Source organism: Orcinus orca, chromosome 14 (genome assembly GCF_937001465.1).
Source record: "Orcinus orca chromosome 14, mOrcOrc1.1, whole genome shotgun sequence".
Taxonomy (NCBI): domain Eukaryota; kingdom Metazoa; phylum Chordata; class Mammalia; order Artiodactyla; family Delphinidae; genus Orcinus; species Orcinus orca.
In genome coordinates, this window is record NC_064572.1 from 80616464 (window position 1) to 80636640 (window position 20177).

At 45.2% G+C, this 20177-nt stretch overlaps 1 protein-coding gene across 20 annotated transcripts in view; it reads right to left on the reverse strand.

The window, feature by feature from the left end:
* The window catches only part of FGFR2 (fibroblast growth factor receptor 2), a 104356-nt gene that overhangs the window by 41307 nt on the left and 42872 nt on the right, over nt 1-20177 (reverse strand). For all 20 annotated transcript variants that reach the window (XM_049696483.1, XM_049696487.1, XM_049696494.1 and 17 more), the window contains one exon: nt 12097-12220. In XM_049696483.1, coding sequence (XP_049552440.1) covers nt 12097-12220 — 124 coding nt within the window. The remainder of the gene's footprint in view (nt 1-12096; nt 12221-20177) is intronic.

Sequence of the window (20177 nt, forward strand, 5' to 3'; positions counted from 1 at the left end):
ACTGAAATGTTTAAAAATACATATTCTGGGTTCAGCAGGTTGCAGGGGCCAGTTCATGGGCCCAAAAGAGGATGAGAACTCTTAACAATAGAGATTCTAAGGTCCCTGCGTGAGCTCCAAATTAAGACAGAATGGAAGGCAGTCCAAAGGGCGTGGCTGCAGCCAATGGACAGTTGGCTGCCCTGCTGGAATGAGGTTCTACCAAATAAATGTGTAGTAAACACAGCCCGGAGTGCTTTAAAAAACACATTCTCTCCCCCGCATTCTCCCTCACTCCCTTTTGTCAAGTGCTCCAAATGAGTCCACTTTACCGAACCAGAAGGCCCAGCTGCTAAGAGTCTAAACATCGGACGGCCTGTCTCAAAATCCTACTCTGAAGCTACGACCAGGAAAGCAGGAAGAACACAGCCTGCTTCATTCCAAGGGCTAATTATTGAGAAAGAGAGAGAAAATACCTGAGTGACAAAGAATAAATCTTTGTTAATTGACCATTTGAAACTTTATAACATGCCCATCCTCTCCTGGACATAATAATACGTTTGCTCATAAGAGATCTACAACTTTTGCTCTGACATAGCAAAGGCCATAAAAAATGTCCACCGGGCAGAGGGGCCTCCTGTACGGACTCAGTAAATACGCATCCCGGGGATCAGAAGGAGAACCAGCTTCTTAAATCACACCCTATAAATTAATCAAGCCCGGAGTCACTGGTTTCCCAGCACACACTGGTCTTGTAAGCATCCCTCCCCAAAGTTCAGCAGCGCTTGCAGCAAAGAACCATTTCAAAACCCCGCTCTCTGGCAGCAAAACACCAAAAGACTCCAATCACACCGCTTGCCCAGGACTGATCTGGAAACAGAAAGTCTCCTCTCGGGGCGCCCCTTCATTTAAGGAACGTGAAGAACCCTGCCTTCCCTGTCTTTAAATTAAAATCAAAATTTAATTACCTTTCCTCTAAAACGGCAGTTTCTTAGCAACTCCAAGGGGCTGAATAAGGAAAGAACATTCTGCGATTTAGAGAACAAGTGAAAACAACTGAGAATTCTTGTTTCTAAAGCCCAGCCTCCCTTTTTTCTCAAGAGGAGGCGGTGGTGGCTTTTGTTGCATAAAAAACCGCACTAAACCAGTTAGCATGAGGCATGGTTATTAGGGGAGCCGATCAAAGGCCTCTGAAGTTTGAGGAGCCCAAAAACCTGCTAAAGCCCTCATGCTAATTACAATTAGTAGAATGAGTTCATTGTCTTGTCAAGACTGTGCCAAATGCCCTCAAACCAGACAGGCTACATCTAGCTGGGTTCTGAGTTTTGTTTTCCCTAAGCTTCCTCCAGCCTCTAGACACTGGCACAAAAGAAGGTCAGAACCAAAAGTGATCTGGAGGAAAAGGGACAGTTAGGATATAGGATGAGAAGGTGTGCCACAGGAGGAGTACACATTTCTTTCTTTCTCAGAAAGAATCAAGGTATGCGTAACCAGTATTTTGCTTGTCACCTTCTACAACAGGCTAGGGATGCTGGGTACCTGGAATTACTTTAAAAAAAAAAAAGAGGGGGCGGGAAATGCATTTTGGTAGAAAGTGACTGGTTTGCCGCTCTTTCTCCAACCTGCACGTCACCTCGTTTTCCTCCTGCTTGGACATCTGACTCTGGAAGGTCTTGAGGAACTGGGCTGGGGATCCATCTTCCTCTAAAACATACATGTTTCTCGGCAGAGAGAGCAAAGTCTGGGGAGCAAAAGCTGGTTTGGGAAAAGCCAAAGTGTTCTCCCTCCGGCACTGAGGTTCCTCAGTGACTTATGGAGGCTGCACCATGTGAAATGCTAGAAGCAAAACACCACTAATTCCTTTGTGTTTGCTCGATGAGGTGGAGACGCAGGGTGAAGTGCTGGCTGAGGCCGGAGGGCCTGGGAAGCCCAAAGCAGGCGGAGGCGCAGTGCCTTCCTTAATTAATGTCATAGACAGTATTATTTGGCTGCGAGTTGAGTGGCTTCTACCAGCTGGGTGTCAATTTAGGTCTTCTTGGGCAAATTACAGGAGCAGGGCCGTGTGCTATTTACACCCCAAATGTTTACGATACCCTGATCTCTGTGCCTTCGAAAAGTTAAACTGGAACTGAAGACTCTTTGGCAGCCACAAAGGTATGCCACTTTTAGGTTCAAAAATGCCCTTCTTTTTGTTAAAAGGACACATGGCTTTGGGATGATGAAGAAGTTCTGGGAGCGAGAGCGGCGATGGTTACACAGCAATTGTACTTAATGCCCCTGAACTGCGCACTTACACATGGTTAAAATGGTACATTTTATGTTATGTGTATTTTACCACAACTGAAAAAATAAAGAGAGAGAGAGAGAGAGAGACATGGCAAAGGTGACAATATCACAGAGTAAGATATAGTCCTAGGATCATGGAAGAGCTGCCTTCTCAATTAGTTTAGCATGTTTATCTTGTCCCATTGACTAAATGAAGGCTTTTCTCTCTTCTGACGCAAAGACTCTGCACAAGGTCCCCCACCACCACCCCGTATTGTGCTTGGTTTTCACGCTGATGCGAAACTCAGACATCAGTCTCCCCAGGCTCCCTCCTGAGGAGCTGGGGTAAACACAGCTGAGAGCAGTCACGCTGGGGAGCTCCATCACGGAGCCTCAGCACCCCGCCACTTGCCATAGCGGGTGCAACATCTTTCAGGAATGCAAGATTATCAGCTGTTGTGTGCAGAGCTGGGTTCCCTTCATGGGAAGAGTATGCTAGAAACAATAAAAAAAGAAGAGAGAAAAAAAGAAAAGTCCAGGAATTAAACATACCCTCTTGTTACACAGGCAGAACTCCGATTTAGAATATCTTTTCTCAAATGATCTGCAAAGAAGCTAAATACCAAACCATGGAGGAGTCCCAAAGACAGCAGCGATCAGAATGAAGCTGTTTAGGATGAAAATGTTGACATCAAAAAAGATCCAGAAATGGGTCCTAGAAAAATATTCACCCAGGTGCCCAACAAATAGGTGTATGCAGAGCTTGTCAACGGAGCTTCTCTGGTAACTGGAAACTAGAAGATGAACACAAGTTAAATACCTAGCAAAAGGGGGATGATTAAATAAATTATACTCTGTTCACAACAGACAGCACACAGGCCACTAGGAAGAATGAAGCAAAGAGATATGTACAGACATGGAGAGATGTCCACGGTAATAGTGTTGACAGTTTCATCAACTTTCACCATTAAAAAACCTTACTTCTAGAGGAAGTCCAGAAAAATCTATCATGCTAATCTCTCAGATGCCTTACTTTGCTCCTGGGGCGTGTCAAGCAGAAACAAAAGCTTTTAGCCCATCTGAGCAAACAAGAAATGCCTCCCTTTGGTAACGAACCATAGGAGAAGTGGAACAATAAAACCTCATTTGTTTTCTTAGAGGCAAACTCAGACCCTGAAAATAAAAGTGATTCTAGATAATTCCTTGCTATAAGCATCATCTAAAGAGAAGTTTCAAAATAGTCACCCAGATCACAAAAGGCTCCAATATGAATTCTACGTCTCTTACCATCCAAGGCAAATGGGAGGCCTCGGGCCAGCCTGCAACCCTGCCCACTGCCCACCGATCACTCAGCGATGGTTCACACACAAGATGGTTTTGTTTCTTTTGGCCAAAATGTAAAATTTAAAGGACTAAATCCTTCATTTCTCAGTCTCAGTCCAGAGTGTATACGGAACCAAATAAAACGAGGAATTCCTTTTTCAAAAAAAGCACACCTTCCAAAAGATTCCTCCCAAATAATATGCAATGCGTATCTTCAAAAAAGAGCACTTTCATGCTGAGATGATAAAGAATATGCCTGGGGCACCACCTGACCTGTGATGTGCGCATTTATTTGGGATGGACAGAATTCCTACAGGCCTTGTTTGAGAGAATTCTCTAAGGGGGAGGCTCCAGGAGAAAGAAAGTCAAAGGAGAAGTTCTATCAAGATCCAGGAACCTCCGTCCCTATTTATCATCTTCTCACTGCGGCAGTTTGGGGTCTTTTGCACTGTGAGCTGAGAACCCCAAGAGGCCAAAGCACGTGTTTCATTCAACCAATTGTCCCAAACAGCCTCTAGGCCAAGCACGAGATGCCCCATAGATAGAGGATTAACCATTACAGTACAATCAATGAAGACAATCCCTGTAGAATGCTCTGCTCTATCTTTTCCCTCTAAACCAAGGCACTGATGTCCTCGTCTCCTCATCTTTCTCTTCTCAGAAGGAGAAACAGAAAAACTTTCCCAGAGAAACACTAATATCCTCCCCTCAGCCATCTCTTCCCCACTTCCAACCCGACTCTGACCTCATTATGGTGAAACTCTAAACGTTGCCTCTCCAACTCAAACCTGCTCTTGAACTTGGGAACACACCCCCGTTACGATAGGACGTTTCTGCCCTACCTTCTCCTGACTGTGAAAATAAACCAAACACAAGACCTGACTGTAACAGCAGGGTGTTCTAAGGGAGGGAGACTCCATAAAAGCACTCTGGTGGAAGTATTCTTTAAAAGGGGAAGAGTTTGTTGGCATTTCTACACTCATCTTAATGAGAGTCGGCATAATACGTCTCAACTGGGGTCTTTTGTGAAAAACGGTGACCGGTAATTGAAGCTGTATATATACGTTTAGAGAGGAACTCGGAAGATTCCTTGCATTAGGATTTGCCATATGTTAAGAACCACATACCCCCAAATAGAAGTAACTCAGGCTGTTCTTCTATTATTTCAATTCAACACATACTGATCAAAAGCTTGCTAAGTTCTAGCTCAAATCGCTGGGCGCTCTGACTGCCATGGATGAATCTACATCTTCACGCCATGCTTACTTGCCCAGAGACTAGTAGCAACAAGCTTTCTCTCTGCCCTCTGCGCCCACCTGAATTATTTCCAGCTACGACGAAGAGACCCTCTTACAAAATGCTGTAAGTCGTTCACTTGTCTGTAACACTTCTACATCCTCTTTGCCCACACCATAGACTCAACGCCAAAGATCAGACAAGAGCTCAAGTATCAGCCCTCACCCCAGTCACCGCAGTCAGGCCCACGGCCAGAATCCAAAACAATCAATAAGGCTTCCTTCCTCAGCTATGGAGCAGAGGGCAACTGACGGCTTGCAGAGAACATGGCAAATATGCTGAGACGGCAGTTCTCACATGGTCCCATCCAGGCCAGCGTGTGCCTGCTCCAGCCCCAGGAGCTGGCACCCACAGGCATCACCTGCCCTCAATGCCCAGAAGGAGTAACTCTGAGCTGGTATCAGTCCTGCAGGAAAGCGCTTTCCGCTCAGTACCTTCGGCGCTGATGTAGCCACCCACTGGCCAGCTTTTGCCCCTGGAATACCTGTTGTGAAATAGGTATGAAAAGCCACTCTGTAGCAACCAAAAGGCTCGTTAAACAGTAGCTACCAAAGGAAATTTTGAAATCTGCGTCCTGAAGGAAAGGAGAGGACCAACCACTCCTTTAGCCAGGGCTGAGCTGAGTGTACATGTCTCAGCTGAGAGCTATGAAAGGAGGTGTGGGACCCCCTAATGACAGGACTAGACATCACCAGTGGGTTCCATTATTTAAAAGCACCGCCCTCCTACCAAAGCATGCCATCCCCCATTTTACAGATGAGAAAACTGAGGTTCAGAAGTTCCATGACTTCCCAGGCCACAAAGCTAGCAAAGGATGGAAACAGGATTTGAACCACTCACCCACGTAATTCCCACCAGTACCTGCAGAGGTGCTCAGGTGTCCCCCCGAGGGTTGATGCTGTAGCAATGGTTAGGACAAGGGAGGCAGTATTGGCTGCTGGAGCCACAAAAGCAGCAGGACTTGGCCTCCTACACAACTGCCGCTACAGCCCCACCATTCCACGTCCACTTTAACAAGCCCACTTAGGAAGGCGTCGCTGTGGCCTGTGCCTGGCATGGCACCTCCATCCATCCGCTCTCAGCTGAGGGGCTTGCTGCCTTCCTCCAGCTAGATTTCACAACGTCAAGCTGGCACGCAGAACCAGTATCAGGATAAACACCAAGTCTTGAACTCAGAGCAAGAAATGGAAAAGAATTCATTGGCATCAAAATCATGAATATGGAAAATCAAATGAGGTCTGGCCAGGAAGCTTCTAGGTCAAGATGCTTCAAGTTGAGAATCCCAAGGGGCTCTGTGGAGCTGAGGCCTGGCGAGTGCCAGGGAAATGCACAAGAGCTCCAAGTTGGAAGGTGAGAGTCAGGTGTCCAATGCGTTCAAATCTCCAGATACACGGTATTGTGTAGTTTCATGCCACCTGCACTGCAGCCACCCTCTTCACTCAGAGAAACAGAGGCAGTGTCCGGGAGCCATGATGTGACAGAAACTAGGACAGAGAAGGGTCTTCCATAAGGAGCAAGTGGCTGGGAACGGTCCTAATAAACCAACCAGTTAATTAATGAACTAGACCACCATTTCTTCATTTACTGAAACACTACTTTGTTCCAACCTGACACCTCCCACCAAAAAGAAAGGTCCGGTGCACTGCAGAAGTGTGGTTTCGGGGGCTCTGACTTGCCTCAGTCCCCTCCCTAGGGCTCAGGGATCACACTGGGTCCTCTGTCTTCCCAGGACGGGACTGCCCCAAGCAATAAACGATTGACACCACCTCTCCCACTGGACGGGCTGCCGAGCGCTCAACGTCAGCCCCTTAGTCAGGCCTATGGGTCAGCGCCCGCAATAACAGCCTTCACTCCTCCCCGACACACACCTGGGGGGTGGCAGTCAGCACTGGCACGGACTCCTTCTTGCTTTCGGGCTGAGTCCCATCACGTCTGAAGCCGGGTTACAGCAGATTGATGTCAAGGGCCAGTGGACAGCACTGTCCCTGTCTGCCGCCGAACAAGTCAGCGCTGGCGGAGGGGCCTGGGTGATCCCCTCCCAGCCAGAAGGGACTCCTGGCCCCGATCGGCTCCCAACCAGCCTCCGAGACACTGTGTGCTGCTTATAGCTCTTGCCCCGGGAGGACAAATTTCTGGAAAGTAGACTGTAGAGGAGTAGGCAAAGCTGGCCTCTGCAAATCCAGAGGCCCCGTATCCACCTCTGCTGCTCTGCTGCCCCCCAGAATACCCGATGCCCGGTGAAAAGCTCACAAGTTATCTGATGGTCTCTGGGAATGCAGAACTGGACATCGAAAGGAGGCAGAGTTCACAATTCCAAGCCAAAGAAAGGGTCTATATGAGTCAGAAGGAGCAACTGGTCTTCTGAATACTTCCATCTCTCTCTCTCACATTTTGGGGTTTTTTGGAAACAAAGAGCTGCACATGGGGTTCACCTCTGAGTCTGGCTGCGGCAGCTGCTGACTCCACAGCAATCCTGAAGCAGAGACAGCAGTGTGTGGTGCGCGCAGCACGAGTCTAGGATTCGAGAGGACCCAGCTCTGGAGTTCCTCCGAGACCTTGGCAAAAATCACTTCCCCACCCGGAACCTGGAGGCCCCCAATTGTAAAACGGGGTGGGAGGTGGAGGTGGAGGTGACGAGACCAACTCGATGAACCTGAAGCTCTCAAACTCTACAACCCTCTTCTGTGAGTTCAAGCAACTATCTCAGTCCTGGGAAAGCCCTGATGACAGCATTAACCAAAGATGGAAACCTCAGCAGGACAAGTGACCGTCAGCCACTGGCCGGTTCTGGCGGTCCCAACACGGCAACCAGGTTGTTCAATAAAACTTCTGGTTGTGTCCATAAAGGCCATTTAAGACGTCTTCTAACCCTCAAAGGAGTTTCCAAGTTTAGAAAGGAGGAAAGTAGCATTTGTTGCTAGCCACCTAGGTACCAGTTGGGTGTTTTCACCTGTTTACCCAACCGATTTCTCATAACCACTAGAGTGGGTTGAACTGTGGCCCCAGAAAAGATAAGTCCATGTCCTAACCCCCTGGCACCTGTGAACGTGACCCTATTTGGAAATAAGGTCTTTGTGATGGAGTTTAAGGACCTCAAGATGAGGTCATCCTGGATTGAAGATGGGCTCCAAATCCAACGACAGGTGTCCTTACGAGAGAAAGGCAGAGGGAGATTTGAGACAACACGGAGAGGAAGGCCACGGGAAGACAGAGCTGGAGGTGGAGTGATATGTCCACAAGCCAAGAACTGCTGACAGCCACCAGAAGCTGGGACAGAGGCATGAACGGATTCGTCCTCGGAATCTCCAAAAGGATCCAACCCTACGGAGAGCCTGACTTCAGACTTCTGGCTTCCAGAACTGACAAGAGAATAATTTCCTATTGTTTTAAGCCATCCAGCCTGTGATGATGTGTTACAGCAGCCCCTAGGAAACTGATACAGCCATCACAGAAACGAGGTAAGCATCATCGCTGAGAGAGGCTCAGAGGAGCTAGTCACTTGTCCCAGTTCTCTTGGTCCCCAGTGTGTGGGCCGACAGAGCCGCTATGCTCACAACACCGGGCTGCCTTTATCTAACATTAGTGAGTCTCAGCACCTTCCTTTTCAGACACGAGGAGAGTAAAAAAAAAAAATGTCATGAAGAACCTAGGGGTAAGACAGGAATTAGGACACAGACCTACTAGAGAATGGACTTGAGGATATGGGGAGGGGGAAGGGTAAGCTGGGACAAAGCGAGAGAGTGGCATGGACATATATATACTGCCAAACGTAAAATAGATATAGCTAGTGGGAAGCAGCCGCATAGCACAGGGAGATCAGCTCGGTGCTTTGTGACCACCTAGAGGGGTGGGATAGGGAGGGTGGGAGGGAGGGAGACGCAAGAGGGAAGAGATATGGGAACATATGTATATGTATAACTGATTCACTTCGTTATAAAGCAGAAACTAACACACCATTGTAAAGCAATTATACCCCAATAAAGATGTTAAAAAAAAAAAAAAAAGTTAAAGGCCTTCTGCCAGGCTGCTGCTTCCTGGTGGCGGGACCCAGGCAGAATTCTGCGCTCCAGCCTCACTCACTGATGAGCTACGGGCGAGCACTTGCCACCTCCCAGAGCTCGCTATTTTAAGGAGAGCCCGTTTTATTATCACCACAATTACTGAGATGTGGAGCTTCACACTAATTTTCCCTTGCAAGTAAATGGCTGAAAAGTAATGGTGTCAATTTTAATGAGGATCAAACAAGGCTCCTAAAAGGCTCCCATAAACCAAAGCGTTTCCCTCACACACAACAATGGCTCGCTATTTAATTCCAGAACACAAGAATGTCACTTAAATTACACAGCTTTTACATTAAAGTGCTTATGGGAATGCCTTTCCAGGGAAGAATTTCAATAAAAAGGTCTCACCCAGTTTGATGCGTCGTCATATCCAAACTACAAGCCTATGTATCATAGCAACAAAAATAAAACCTCGGAGAATGGGAACTAGGTCAGGACTTCACTTTCTCTGGGAAAGAGTCTCTGATATTCTGTCAAACAGAGATGGAGGTGAGAGGCTGCTACCACGCAGCCATGTATTAAACTTGGACCTACAGGCCACCAGAAATTCACAGTTCAAGCCTGAACCCCTTTTGTTTCCACTTGCCGAGATGTTCAGGATGACTGTCTGCCAGCCCTGTAAGTCTGCCTGAGACTCTTCAGCTGACTCAATTCTTATTTTATTACCACTTCTCAAAGCAATTACTAGGGTTTTGAGCAAAGATGAGAGTATTTCACACCTCCATCTTTCCTGAAAATGTCTTATACTCCACTGACTTTTGGCTTCTATTTATTAAGAAGGTTCAAGGCTTGGAAAATTATTGGGGTTGAGCTTTAATGGATATTCCCAACCAGCATTGTGTCATTATTGGCCCACGTTTAGCTGGGCGATCTCCCAACTTTGTGACATAATCAGGCCTTTCTCTGCATTACTCCATACACTACGCTCCCTCCACATTACACCACTGAATCATACGCTCTTTTCAACAAGACTGATTGCCAGGGGATTAACATTAGACAGCACAATTCCATTATTCAGCAGCACAATTCAAATCCAACCCTAAACTCTAAGAGAGATTTCAGGGCTTCACAGAGATGAGCTGCCAGAAAGCTGAAAGGGGAGGTGGGGTGAGGGGCTTTTGAACATTTTACATAACAACTCAACCTAAAACCTGCTAGAAGCGAGAGCCCGTGGCTGAAGTGGCCGAGATATGACTCCTGATTCCTGGAATGGCCCCAACCCATCTTAATGAATGATTTGTAGATCTCTGCAAAGCCAGGATCCCCAAAGACTGCTGTTAACACAATGATTTTATTCCCACAATAAATGACTTTTGTCCAAAATTAACTATTTAGAACTTTTAGCCCCAAAACTTTCTTTCCTTTAATAAGAACACTTTCATGTCAAACTCAGGATATGTGAGGCCCAAAGTGAAATCCAAGTGGTGTGCTCCTCTTTTTTTTTTTTAAATTAATTTATTTTGGGGGCCGCGCCATGTGGCACGTGGGATCGTGGTTCTCCGATCAGGGATTGAGCCTGCGCCCCCTGCATTGGAAGCGTGGAGTCTTAACTGCTGGACCGCCAGGGAAGTCCAAGTCGTGTGCTCTTTGATTGATAGACTTATGACACATCAATGCCAAAATAAATGTTAACCATTTTCTTCTCATGTGTGAGTGTTACTTCTCCTTGTGTTTGTTTGGTAAACTATCAGTACGTAGTGATTCCCGCTAAGAAACATTCCACAAATATCTCTGTGAGAAAAAAAGGCTCTTAAAACTCAGGCTTTTATGAATATCTACAGAATCTATATTATACAAAATCCTTTCAAATTTCACATTAAGGCTTCTGAATAACAAAATGCTGTTTTTTTCACTGAACACTTTACAAATGGGGATAAAGACTGAATCATGCTTTCTAAGGCAGAGTTTCTTATGGATTTAATTTAACCTGATAGAAAATTAAAATGGTTTTCTATTTAATTTTCAGTTAACCTAAAACTTCAATTAACCACATCTATGTAATTTGGTTTATCAAGATGTTGCAAAGTTTCTTTAATGGCTCTTTGGGCAACTCAAATATCTATGGGGTCTCTCTCCGCAAAGAGTTTATATTTTATTGAAGGAGAAGAAATGCCCACATGTGAAATAATACTAAGGGCACGTGCACAGGAAATGATGGCGGAAGGCCTTTGTTTGTGGATGCACAGGGGGTGGGCATGAGTTTGTGGGGTTACAGAGGGTCACACTAACGCAAAATGAGTCAAGGTGAGACTGAGACTTTAGCAGGAGTCAGAAACCTGCATGTGGGGATGTGCAAACCGATTAGGTAACCCACAGCAAGGACTCAAGGACAGGTGGCCACACTGAGAGTCAGGGTAGATGGCAAAGACAAAAGGTGGCTTCTACAAAGGAAAGATCTCAGCCCACCATCCCGAAACGAGATACCTCCTAGGTGTAAGTTTATCAATGCTCCAACAAGACAGAGAAACAGCCTTTCTTCATCAGTTACAACAAAACCCATCATAATAGACCAGACTTAGGAAGAAATTTGAGTTTCCAGGACAACAAGCTATGTTGTCTTAAGATATTTCATTAAAATAGTTTATTTAAGCACTTTGATTTAAAAAAGTATTCATAAGCCCATTAAAACAGTTCCCTTTTCACAGAAGAAATAGCTTCTAGGAATAGATGTTGAACTTGTAGTGTCTAATGACTTTCTTCTGATGGGACTGAAGGGTCCCTTGACGTTAACCTTCGTCCAACCAGCTATAAGCTCAGTCATTATAATACCTTTTCCTTTACTCTTCAGCCAGCATTATATAGTTGCCCTTCTTTCAGCAACAACGTTCTCCCACAGTCTAACTGTACCTTTCCCTGCAGACGCTAACATTTTGCGGAGAAATCTCAGCTTCCAGAACATCAGCACATCTCACACCACATCCACATTACACAAAACGATGCTTGGGAGCCAAGGGGATCACGCAAAACACATAAAACTCAGCTAATCAGGAAACAGAACATTGTCAAATGACAGAAGAATCCTTCCCAAATGATAGCGTGTATTTAGAAAGAATGAAAACAAACCAAGCCTCCTGAAAGCATGGGGAGAAACAAGACTCACTTTCACAATTTCAAATGAGTAAAGCTGCAGCAGGCTGGCACGTGGCTGCCGCTCGGGGAGAAGCAAACTCACCAACAACATCAAGGTGGTACGTGTGATTGATGGACCCGTAATCGTTCTCCACCACACAGGTATAATTTCCTTTGTCGGATGGGACCACGCTTTCCATGATAAGGCTCCAGTGCTGGTTTCGTACCTGCAAAGATGAGAGGAAAGGTGGTTATTGAACAATCTTAGTACAGAACACCAGGCGCTTTGCTTTCTTGATTTAAAAAGAAGTTGAGGGAGACAAGGAAGGTAGAGAAGAATCACCTGAATTCTAAATTTTCCTCATAATAAATACTCAGACTGGTGACAAAGGAAAACAACAATTATCATCATGGTGAACATCTGGCAAGCTGACATCATCATGTTAAGATACAAAAGAGTGTTTGCAGTAGGTCTGTCACTGTCACGGGTTTGAGGGGTCCTCCAGGAGCTGCCAAGTGGCCGGGGAACCTAACACTAACCCACAGCATCAGTGCCCCAGGGCAGGTGAGCCTCAGACTGCTCATCCACTGGGAGCCCTCAAACCCTACAGCGCCAAGGAACTACGTAGAGCAAACGCCAGTGAACACGTACCGTAAACCAGGCACTTTGCTGAGCGCTCCTTTCCACCTCAGCTAACTTAACCTTAACTCTCCCAAGGAGCCCGCAAGGTAGGTGCTGTTATTGTTCCTGGAAGCTTCTGGTTTGAAGTCCTCTTAGATCCTTCCCCACAGCGCTTAGATGCTGTCAGGACATCTCAAGAGGTTTCAGCTGGAAACATAGGTCTGCCCCTCCCATCTCTGGCTGAATAGATGCTACATGTTCCCTAGATACACTCGGAATTTCAAATATGGGAGCAATGAATCCTCAGGAAACTTAAGTTGTGTATCCATCTGTTTACAAACTCCTTGAGACTTTTCAAAGATAAGCAGCACATGAGAAAAGAAGTTATTGTGATTCTTACCCTAGTTCTGTCAACATGCAAACAGACTAGGTTCTAAGGTTTCCACCTTGCTTTCAAAGTATTTCAATAGACTCAGGCTTTCAAGCAAGCATGATTTTTCCTTATCAAGGTCAAAATGCAGATTTCATCTTTCAGGTTCATGGCTTTAATATTTCTCTCCAAATCCGTATCATTCTTTAAAGGCATTTTGGACAAGGCATTCTGGAGAAATGGAAAGAAAAAATAAAAAGCCAGGGCCTACCCATCTTATTTCAGGGATTCCAACTGACCTTCTGAATGATTCCCTGAGCACTGCAAGTGTTTTCTGCCTTAATCACATAAAAAACCGATAATGCCAGCAGAGCCTGCGCAAGCACATGAGAGATTCAAGGAACTAAATTAGAGAATAAAGAAAATCGTCTCGTGAACACTCCATTATAAAAAGGGGAGGGCAGAGCAGCTGTCCACTTTGAAAAGCAGAGCCAACAGAGGTAAGAGGTTAGAAGAACACGCGATAGTGCAACTCTTTTCATGTCAGCCGTTCAGTTCAGCACAAGCCATCACGGCAGAGTGCAGTTACTGACGCTGAGTCCAAAAACAAGATTGCTGGTCATCACTAACAGTTTTGGGAAGCATCATGGGGGTGAAGGCTGGATTCTTCTTCTTCACAGACTACAAGCCCTGAATTAAGACTGCGTTCCGAGCAGTCACTTTGCTTCAGCTGCTGCCTGAAAACGACTCCCCCTGTAAACCATGGAGGTTGTTTCAGTCTAAGGTCCTAGAGCTGGTGATGGGGTGTTCGTCTCACTGTCCCAGGTGAAATGTCTGGCAGTCAATGAACTTGAAGTCATCAGACCTACAATGGAGAGAGTCTATTCTCTACATTGGAGAAGACTCACTTTCTGCTCTTGGCTGGGCCACAGACTTTTAGGAGAACCAAAACGAGAGGCTGTGTCTCCTCTTGGGATAAGCACCTTCTCTGCAGAATGTATAAAAGGGCTGCTTAGGAAGAAGAGAAGATGTGGATGCTAAAATCTCCAGTTTAAGAATTCCCTATGGAAATCCTGGCCCCCCTGGGGGCTACCCTGGAGCTGTAGGCTCAGAGCATGGAAAAGGCAGGTGCTAGCTCCTTGACTTAACTCGAGGCAGATGAGCCCACAATGAGACCCTCCCTCTCCAGAAGCGCTCAGCAGTAGCAGGAGTGGGGCTCTGTTGGCCTCTGAGGAACCAGTCACGTGGAGGGTAACTCGGGCCGATGTCACCAAGCCACGTAATCCAGCATTTAGCCCTGCTGTAAATATTCAGTTCTTTGAGCCCCTGCTCAAATGTCATGCCCATAAGCCCTTAATCATGGCTAGTGCCTGTCTCTGGACCCCATCCAAACTGTCAATGTCTTTCTTGTGCCTGGATCCAGATTCGGCACAGAGTGGATTCCAAATGGAGCTGAACCTGAACTGTGCAGGCAGGGCATGGTCTGTCTCTGCCCGAGACATTAAATCTTGGCATATACAGCCCCGCATGCCACTGCCTTTTTTTAACCCTAGGGCCTATGGTCAGCTCCAGTCTTTCGTCGGGGCTATGGCATTCCACGCAAGATCTACAAGGGCATGTGCTCCCTGGATATTTACTTCCTAGAGATGCACGACAATAATGTTAATAAGTTAACATTTATAAAATGCTTTCACAATGAGAAACACATTTACCCAACAGGGTGCTTCTGCCCTTCCAGAGACCTTGGTACTCAATCAATATTGCCCCATACAGTGCTGTTAATATTTATTTTCTTACACCGTGGCTCCAGTATTTGATTCCTTGACATACCACCAATCCCAAATTTTATGAGCTGTGGCATTTTCCAATGGATGCCCTTGGAAGTCTCCAACAGGGAGACTATTTGACACTTTTGTAGGGGACATCCTACCATTAATTATTGGTTGCTTAATGACAAGCTAAGAGACTACAAACAGTAACTCTACAAAGATGGAGAACAGAGGCACAAAGATTTCTGTGCTTTTTTAAACACACCATTTCCATACCAAGATTCCGGGTACACCTAAAGAAACTACAAAAATGTAAGATGTCATCTTCAACACGTTTTTCTCAATTCCTCAGCTTTTTAATGCTCCATTGTTTCTGCCACTTAGGTCAAATGAACATAAACCATCTTTGGTTGCACAGAAGAGGGAATGTAAGTACTCAACAAACATATGAAAAGATGCTTAACCTCATTAAGGAGCAGGGAACTGCAAATTAAAACAATGATGAGGGCTCCCCTGGTGGCGCAGTGGCTGAGAGTCCGCCTGCCGATGCAGGGGACGCGGGTTCGTGCCCCGGTCCGGGAGGATCCCACATGCCGCGGAGCGGCTGGGCCCGTGAGCCATGGCCGCTGAGCCTGCGCGTCCGGAGCCTGTGCTCCGCAACAGGAGAGGCCACAGCAGTGAGAGGCCCGCGTACCGCAAAAGAAAGAAAAAACAATGATGAGACACTGTTATTCACCAGTTGATTAACAAAAATTAGAAAGATCAATGTCATTGAGTACTCGGTGAGGGTGGAGGGAAATAGAAACTCAAATTGATAACATAAGTTGAGAAAAACCTTTCTGTAAAATAATTTGCTAGTACCCATTAAAATTAGCAACACACACATTTTTTTTTTTTGGACCCAGCTAATTCCACTTCTAGAAATCTTGCCTACACAGAAAAGAGCAGGATTACTTCAAAGCACATAATAAAATTGTTGCTTCAAGCACAGTTTGTAACAGAAGAAAACTGGAATCCATCACCAGGAGACTCATTCAACATGAACAGTTTATTCCAAAAGAATAGCATACAGTCATTAAAAAGAATGAGGTATTCTTATGTTCCGTCCCGGTAAAACATCACTGATAGTTACTGATGAATGAAAACAAGTAGCCTGAGTGCAAATATGTAAATTCATGATTCCATTTTGTAAAAAACATACACATACAAGACACACGCATGACACACACACACAACCTTCTAGGCGCATATAGGCCTGAATCTGTAAGCATGACTTGTGTACAAGGTACAATCAGAAAGAAAATGTACTCAATTGTTAGTGATATACTTTATATAATTAAGTAGTAGGATTAGAAATGTTTACTCTTTTCTCATTTTCACTTTTCAAATTTAAACATAAATCTCACACACACACAACAAAAAAAGCGAAATAAACCCTAGGGTAGTAGTTGTTTTGTGGCAGAACCACCGCATGTGTAACTCTCTGGCGGACAGACCACAAAAGCCAGGGAGAAGAGAAATCCTGCAGTAACCGACCATGCACAATCCCTTCTTTTCATTCCTCCCTGTGGCTAAATCTTTGTGGAATTCATCAGTATTTTTCATCTGCCAAGGAACAAAATGAGAAAGCATGGGGTTTCAAAACTATGTTCACTAAAATCTTCTAAAAATAACATTTCAATACTGAAACCAAGCAGACTGAAGCTAATGGCCTCAACTCTCTTCTTACTTGTAATCCAAAAACTGGATCCACAAACATTCTACACCCTGTCATTGAAAAGACAAAAGGTGGCCCAGACAGGTTTTCTCGGAATTCCTCAGTTACCTAAAGCCTCCACGTTGCACCTAAAACCCCTAGCCTTCAGCTGACAACTGGGAATGTCGATTGAGTTGGTAGGACACCAAAACACCTAGGTGAAAGGTGAAAGGTCAAAGACCCAGCTGTCACCTGGATGTTTGCTTTCCACATTGCAGAAAACTCTGAACATTTCCAAACACCCAGGTGTTCGATAACAAGCAGAATAAACACCCAGAAGCTGGATGGAAAGTTTTGCTCTGTGCCAAATCGAGGAATGATGTGTCCACATGATGGTAAATACCCCCAAGACTTCCTTCCACCAGTATCAGGGCTCAAATTATGGAGAAGGACAGCACTCCCTTTTAACCCTGGCCTTCATAAGGTGCCCCACGAACTACAATTCAACATAGACCAGGTGTCATGAGGATGTATAAAATCTTACTAGCCCATGGCAGATCCCCATTTTCAGCTGGTTCCTGGGGGACTCCAGACCATCCCTCTGGGATGTGTACATACAAACTGAGCTTACATGTGCCAAGGGCTGTAGCACACGCTGCTTCCCATCACCACGCAGACCTGGAGACAAACACCTGTTTAATGCTTAAACGCCAAGAGGTTTGCTTTTCGGGAGGGGTCCAGAGAACAGGGCTGGGTGAGCTCTGATCTTTGAGGACCAATGGCAGAAACTCTTCCCTCTACTCAGTAAACAATGGATCTCTCCAGAGGAGGTGGGAAGTGAATTATAAAATGCAAGGCTGATCTCTTCGATGCCTGTTCCCTGACGGTGCCCAGAAAGGTGCTCTGGGGACAGACTGCCAAAAGGGCATCCGCTGCCTTTTGAACTTAACTCTTTAAAAACGTCATGGCCTTCTTTAAAAAGCTAAACACAGAATCACCATATGATCGAGCAATTCCATTCCTAGGTATATACCCGAAGGAACTCCAAGTAAGGACTCAAACAGATACTAGTACACCAATGTTCATAGCTGCGTCATCCACAGTAGCCACAAGGTGGAAACAACCCAAGCGCCCATCAACAGATGAATGGATAAACGAAGTGTGATATATCCATCTAATGGAATATGATTCAGCCACTCTTTTAAAAGAAGGAAGTTCTGATACATGCTACAACATGGATGAACCTTGAACATAGTAAGTGAAATAGCCAGATACAAAAGGACACATTTCCTATGATTCCACTTATAGGAGATACCTGGACAGGCAAATTCACAGACAGAAAGTAGATTCGAAGTTACCAGGGCCTGGGGAAAGGAGGAGTAGGGAATTAATGTTTAATGCATACAGAGTTTCTATTTTGGATGATGAAAAAGTTTTAGAAATAAATGACAAATTTTATGTTATACTTTTACCACACACCAAAAAAAAAAATCTCATACAGGTCACGGAAGCTAGAAGAACAGCGTCATACCCCTGCCCCCAACTTTACTCTCAACAGTATACCCTGCATCAACTGATAGTTATATGCTCTTGGGAAGCCATTACTACCTACGTGTCTTTCGTTTATCATAACAGTGTTTTGGGTTTTTTTTAAACAAAACATGGAACCATATTTTAATATGGGCATGAACTTTGGAGCAAAAATTGCCTGGGTCCAAATAACAGCTCCACCACCTAGGAGCCCCATGTGCAAAAGGGACAAAAGAACAGTGCCCACCTCTTTGCGCTGTGCAGGGGACAGGGTGCCATGTACACAGGAGGTACCTGGAACAGTCAGGACACAGGTAAGCAGACAACACATGCCAGCAGATACCAACATACACCTGCCCCTCGTCACAGTCTCCCTGATCTGACATTAAAGCAGAAGTGTCTTGGTTGAAAAAAAGCTCAACAAATATAAATACATTAAAACGCAAATTAGTACTGATTTTTCCAAATAAACACACTTTGGGGTTAAGCATTACACTTAATAACCTAGAAAATGTAAATCTAACCTAACCATCAAAACAACCAGTTCAGTTGTGATAAGAAAGTAATTTTTGTAGTTGTCTTTTCTTGGACCTGAAATGTACTTGGAAACTAATAGTCCATACTCTACAGTGCTTCCTCTCCTCTGCCAGGCCGCTCCGTGGGAATTCTAACCTCTTGGATGCCGTGGGCTCTTGTGCCAATTCTATGGCCATGTTGAGGGAGAGCTTTATCCCATGATCTCTCTTGGGTCTTATGCAGTTAGTACGTGGCTTGAAAGATGGTTTTTAAGAATGTTCTTCTCTATGCCTAAATCATTACCTAGGAATGAGCTAGCAATTGAGCTGGTCTATTAATTATCTCAGTCATCTTGCTTTTCTACATTTAATTGTAATCACTGCTCAGAGCCCTACTAAATATCTAGCCTTAAAGGCAACCTCCTTATAAAAAACAAACTCTGTGCTGCTGTTTAAGATGAAAAATGCCTGATGCTGCGTTATGGTCAGGCTACTAAATCACAGGTTTTAGTGCTGGAAAGGATCAGACGTTAGAGATTTCCTATCCCATCTTCTCATCTTAAGGAGAGGTGATGTGAAGCCCAGAGAGCTCAGTCAACTTTTTAACTGATGTTAAAAAGCCCAGGCATCAGCACAATTAGGGAGATATGGTTTTGCTTCAAGTCATGCTTCGTCATTATATAACATCCAACCAGGCTTTGCCCACATACTAAGAAAAACAGTAATTTGACTCTTAATAACCTAAGAATGGCTCAGCATGAGTTCTTTGATAAGTAAGACTGAAACACAGAATACCAAAGAGCGCTATGGGCCATTTTAATTAAAATGAGCTTTCTGTCCTGTTTCATAATTCTCTTTGACTTTGTTCTGGTTTTTCTGTGTTCCTTCTCCCTTCAATGGCCACATATGCATAATACAGTAGACCAGGGCCAAAGTGCCCAGCCCATAACCAGGTAGAAAGAGCTAGACAGACAGCTGGGCCATCAGAGCACAGCCATGGTTTATGCAATGAGATTTATGAAGGAGAAAAAAAAAATCACAGAAATGCACACCAAAAAAATCACAATTTTGTTTGTGGGAAATTTCAGGTCTTGCTTTCTGGAAAAATACATCTTGGAAAACTTGACACTTTGCTTCTTCATTAAATAAAAGAGCGAAAGGACGGGAGTGAGAGGAGGGGTCATTTGGACATCAGTCGGGCCCTCCACGTGAACAATTAGGTCTCGGCCTTGGGGGGAAGTGCCGAGGAATGGAAACTACAAACTGTACAATACGGATCCCTCAAGTCACATGTTCAGAGACACAGTTCTTTACAAGTGTATGTAGGTAACAAAGGGAAACATCAGAGGGAAAACCTCCCATCACGACCATGCTCCCCACTCTGCCCTGGAGCTCAGCCCAGCAGGGGTGGCCCTCAGGGGGGAGTCCACCTCTGTGACCTTTAGCGACTTCATGGCCTAGGAACCTGGGGACCTGGGGTGGGTCTAACGTCATTAGCAAGACTTAGGCTTTAGGTAACTATATTTTCCCAGGAGGTAAGAGATCTCTGTCTTTTCCTTTCAAGTCCCAGAAGCCCATTGGGCTCAATGGAATTTCTAAGGGTGTCCCGTATTCCCAAAACGAATGACCGATGCCACAACGGTTGTGAATCCAGGTTGACTACCCTTGCAATGATGCGGCAA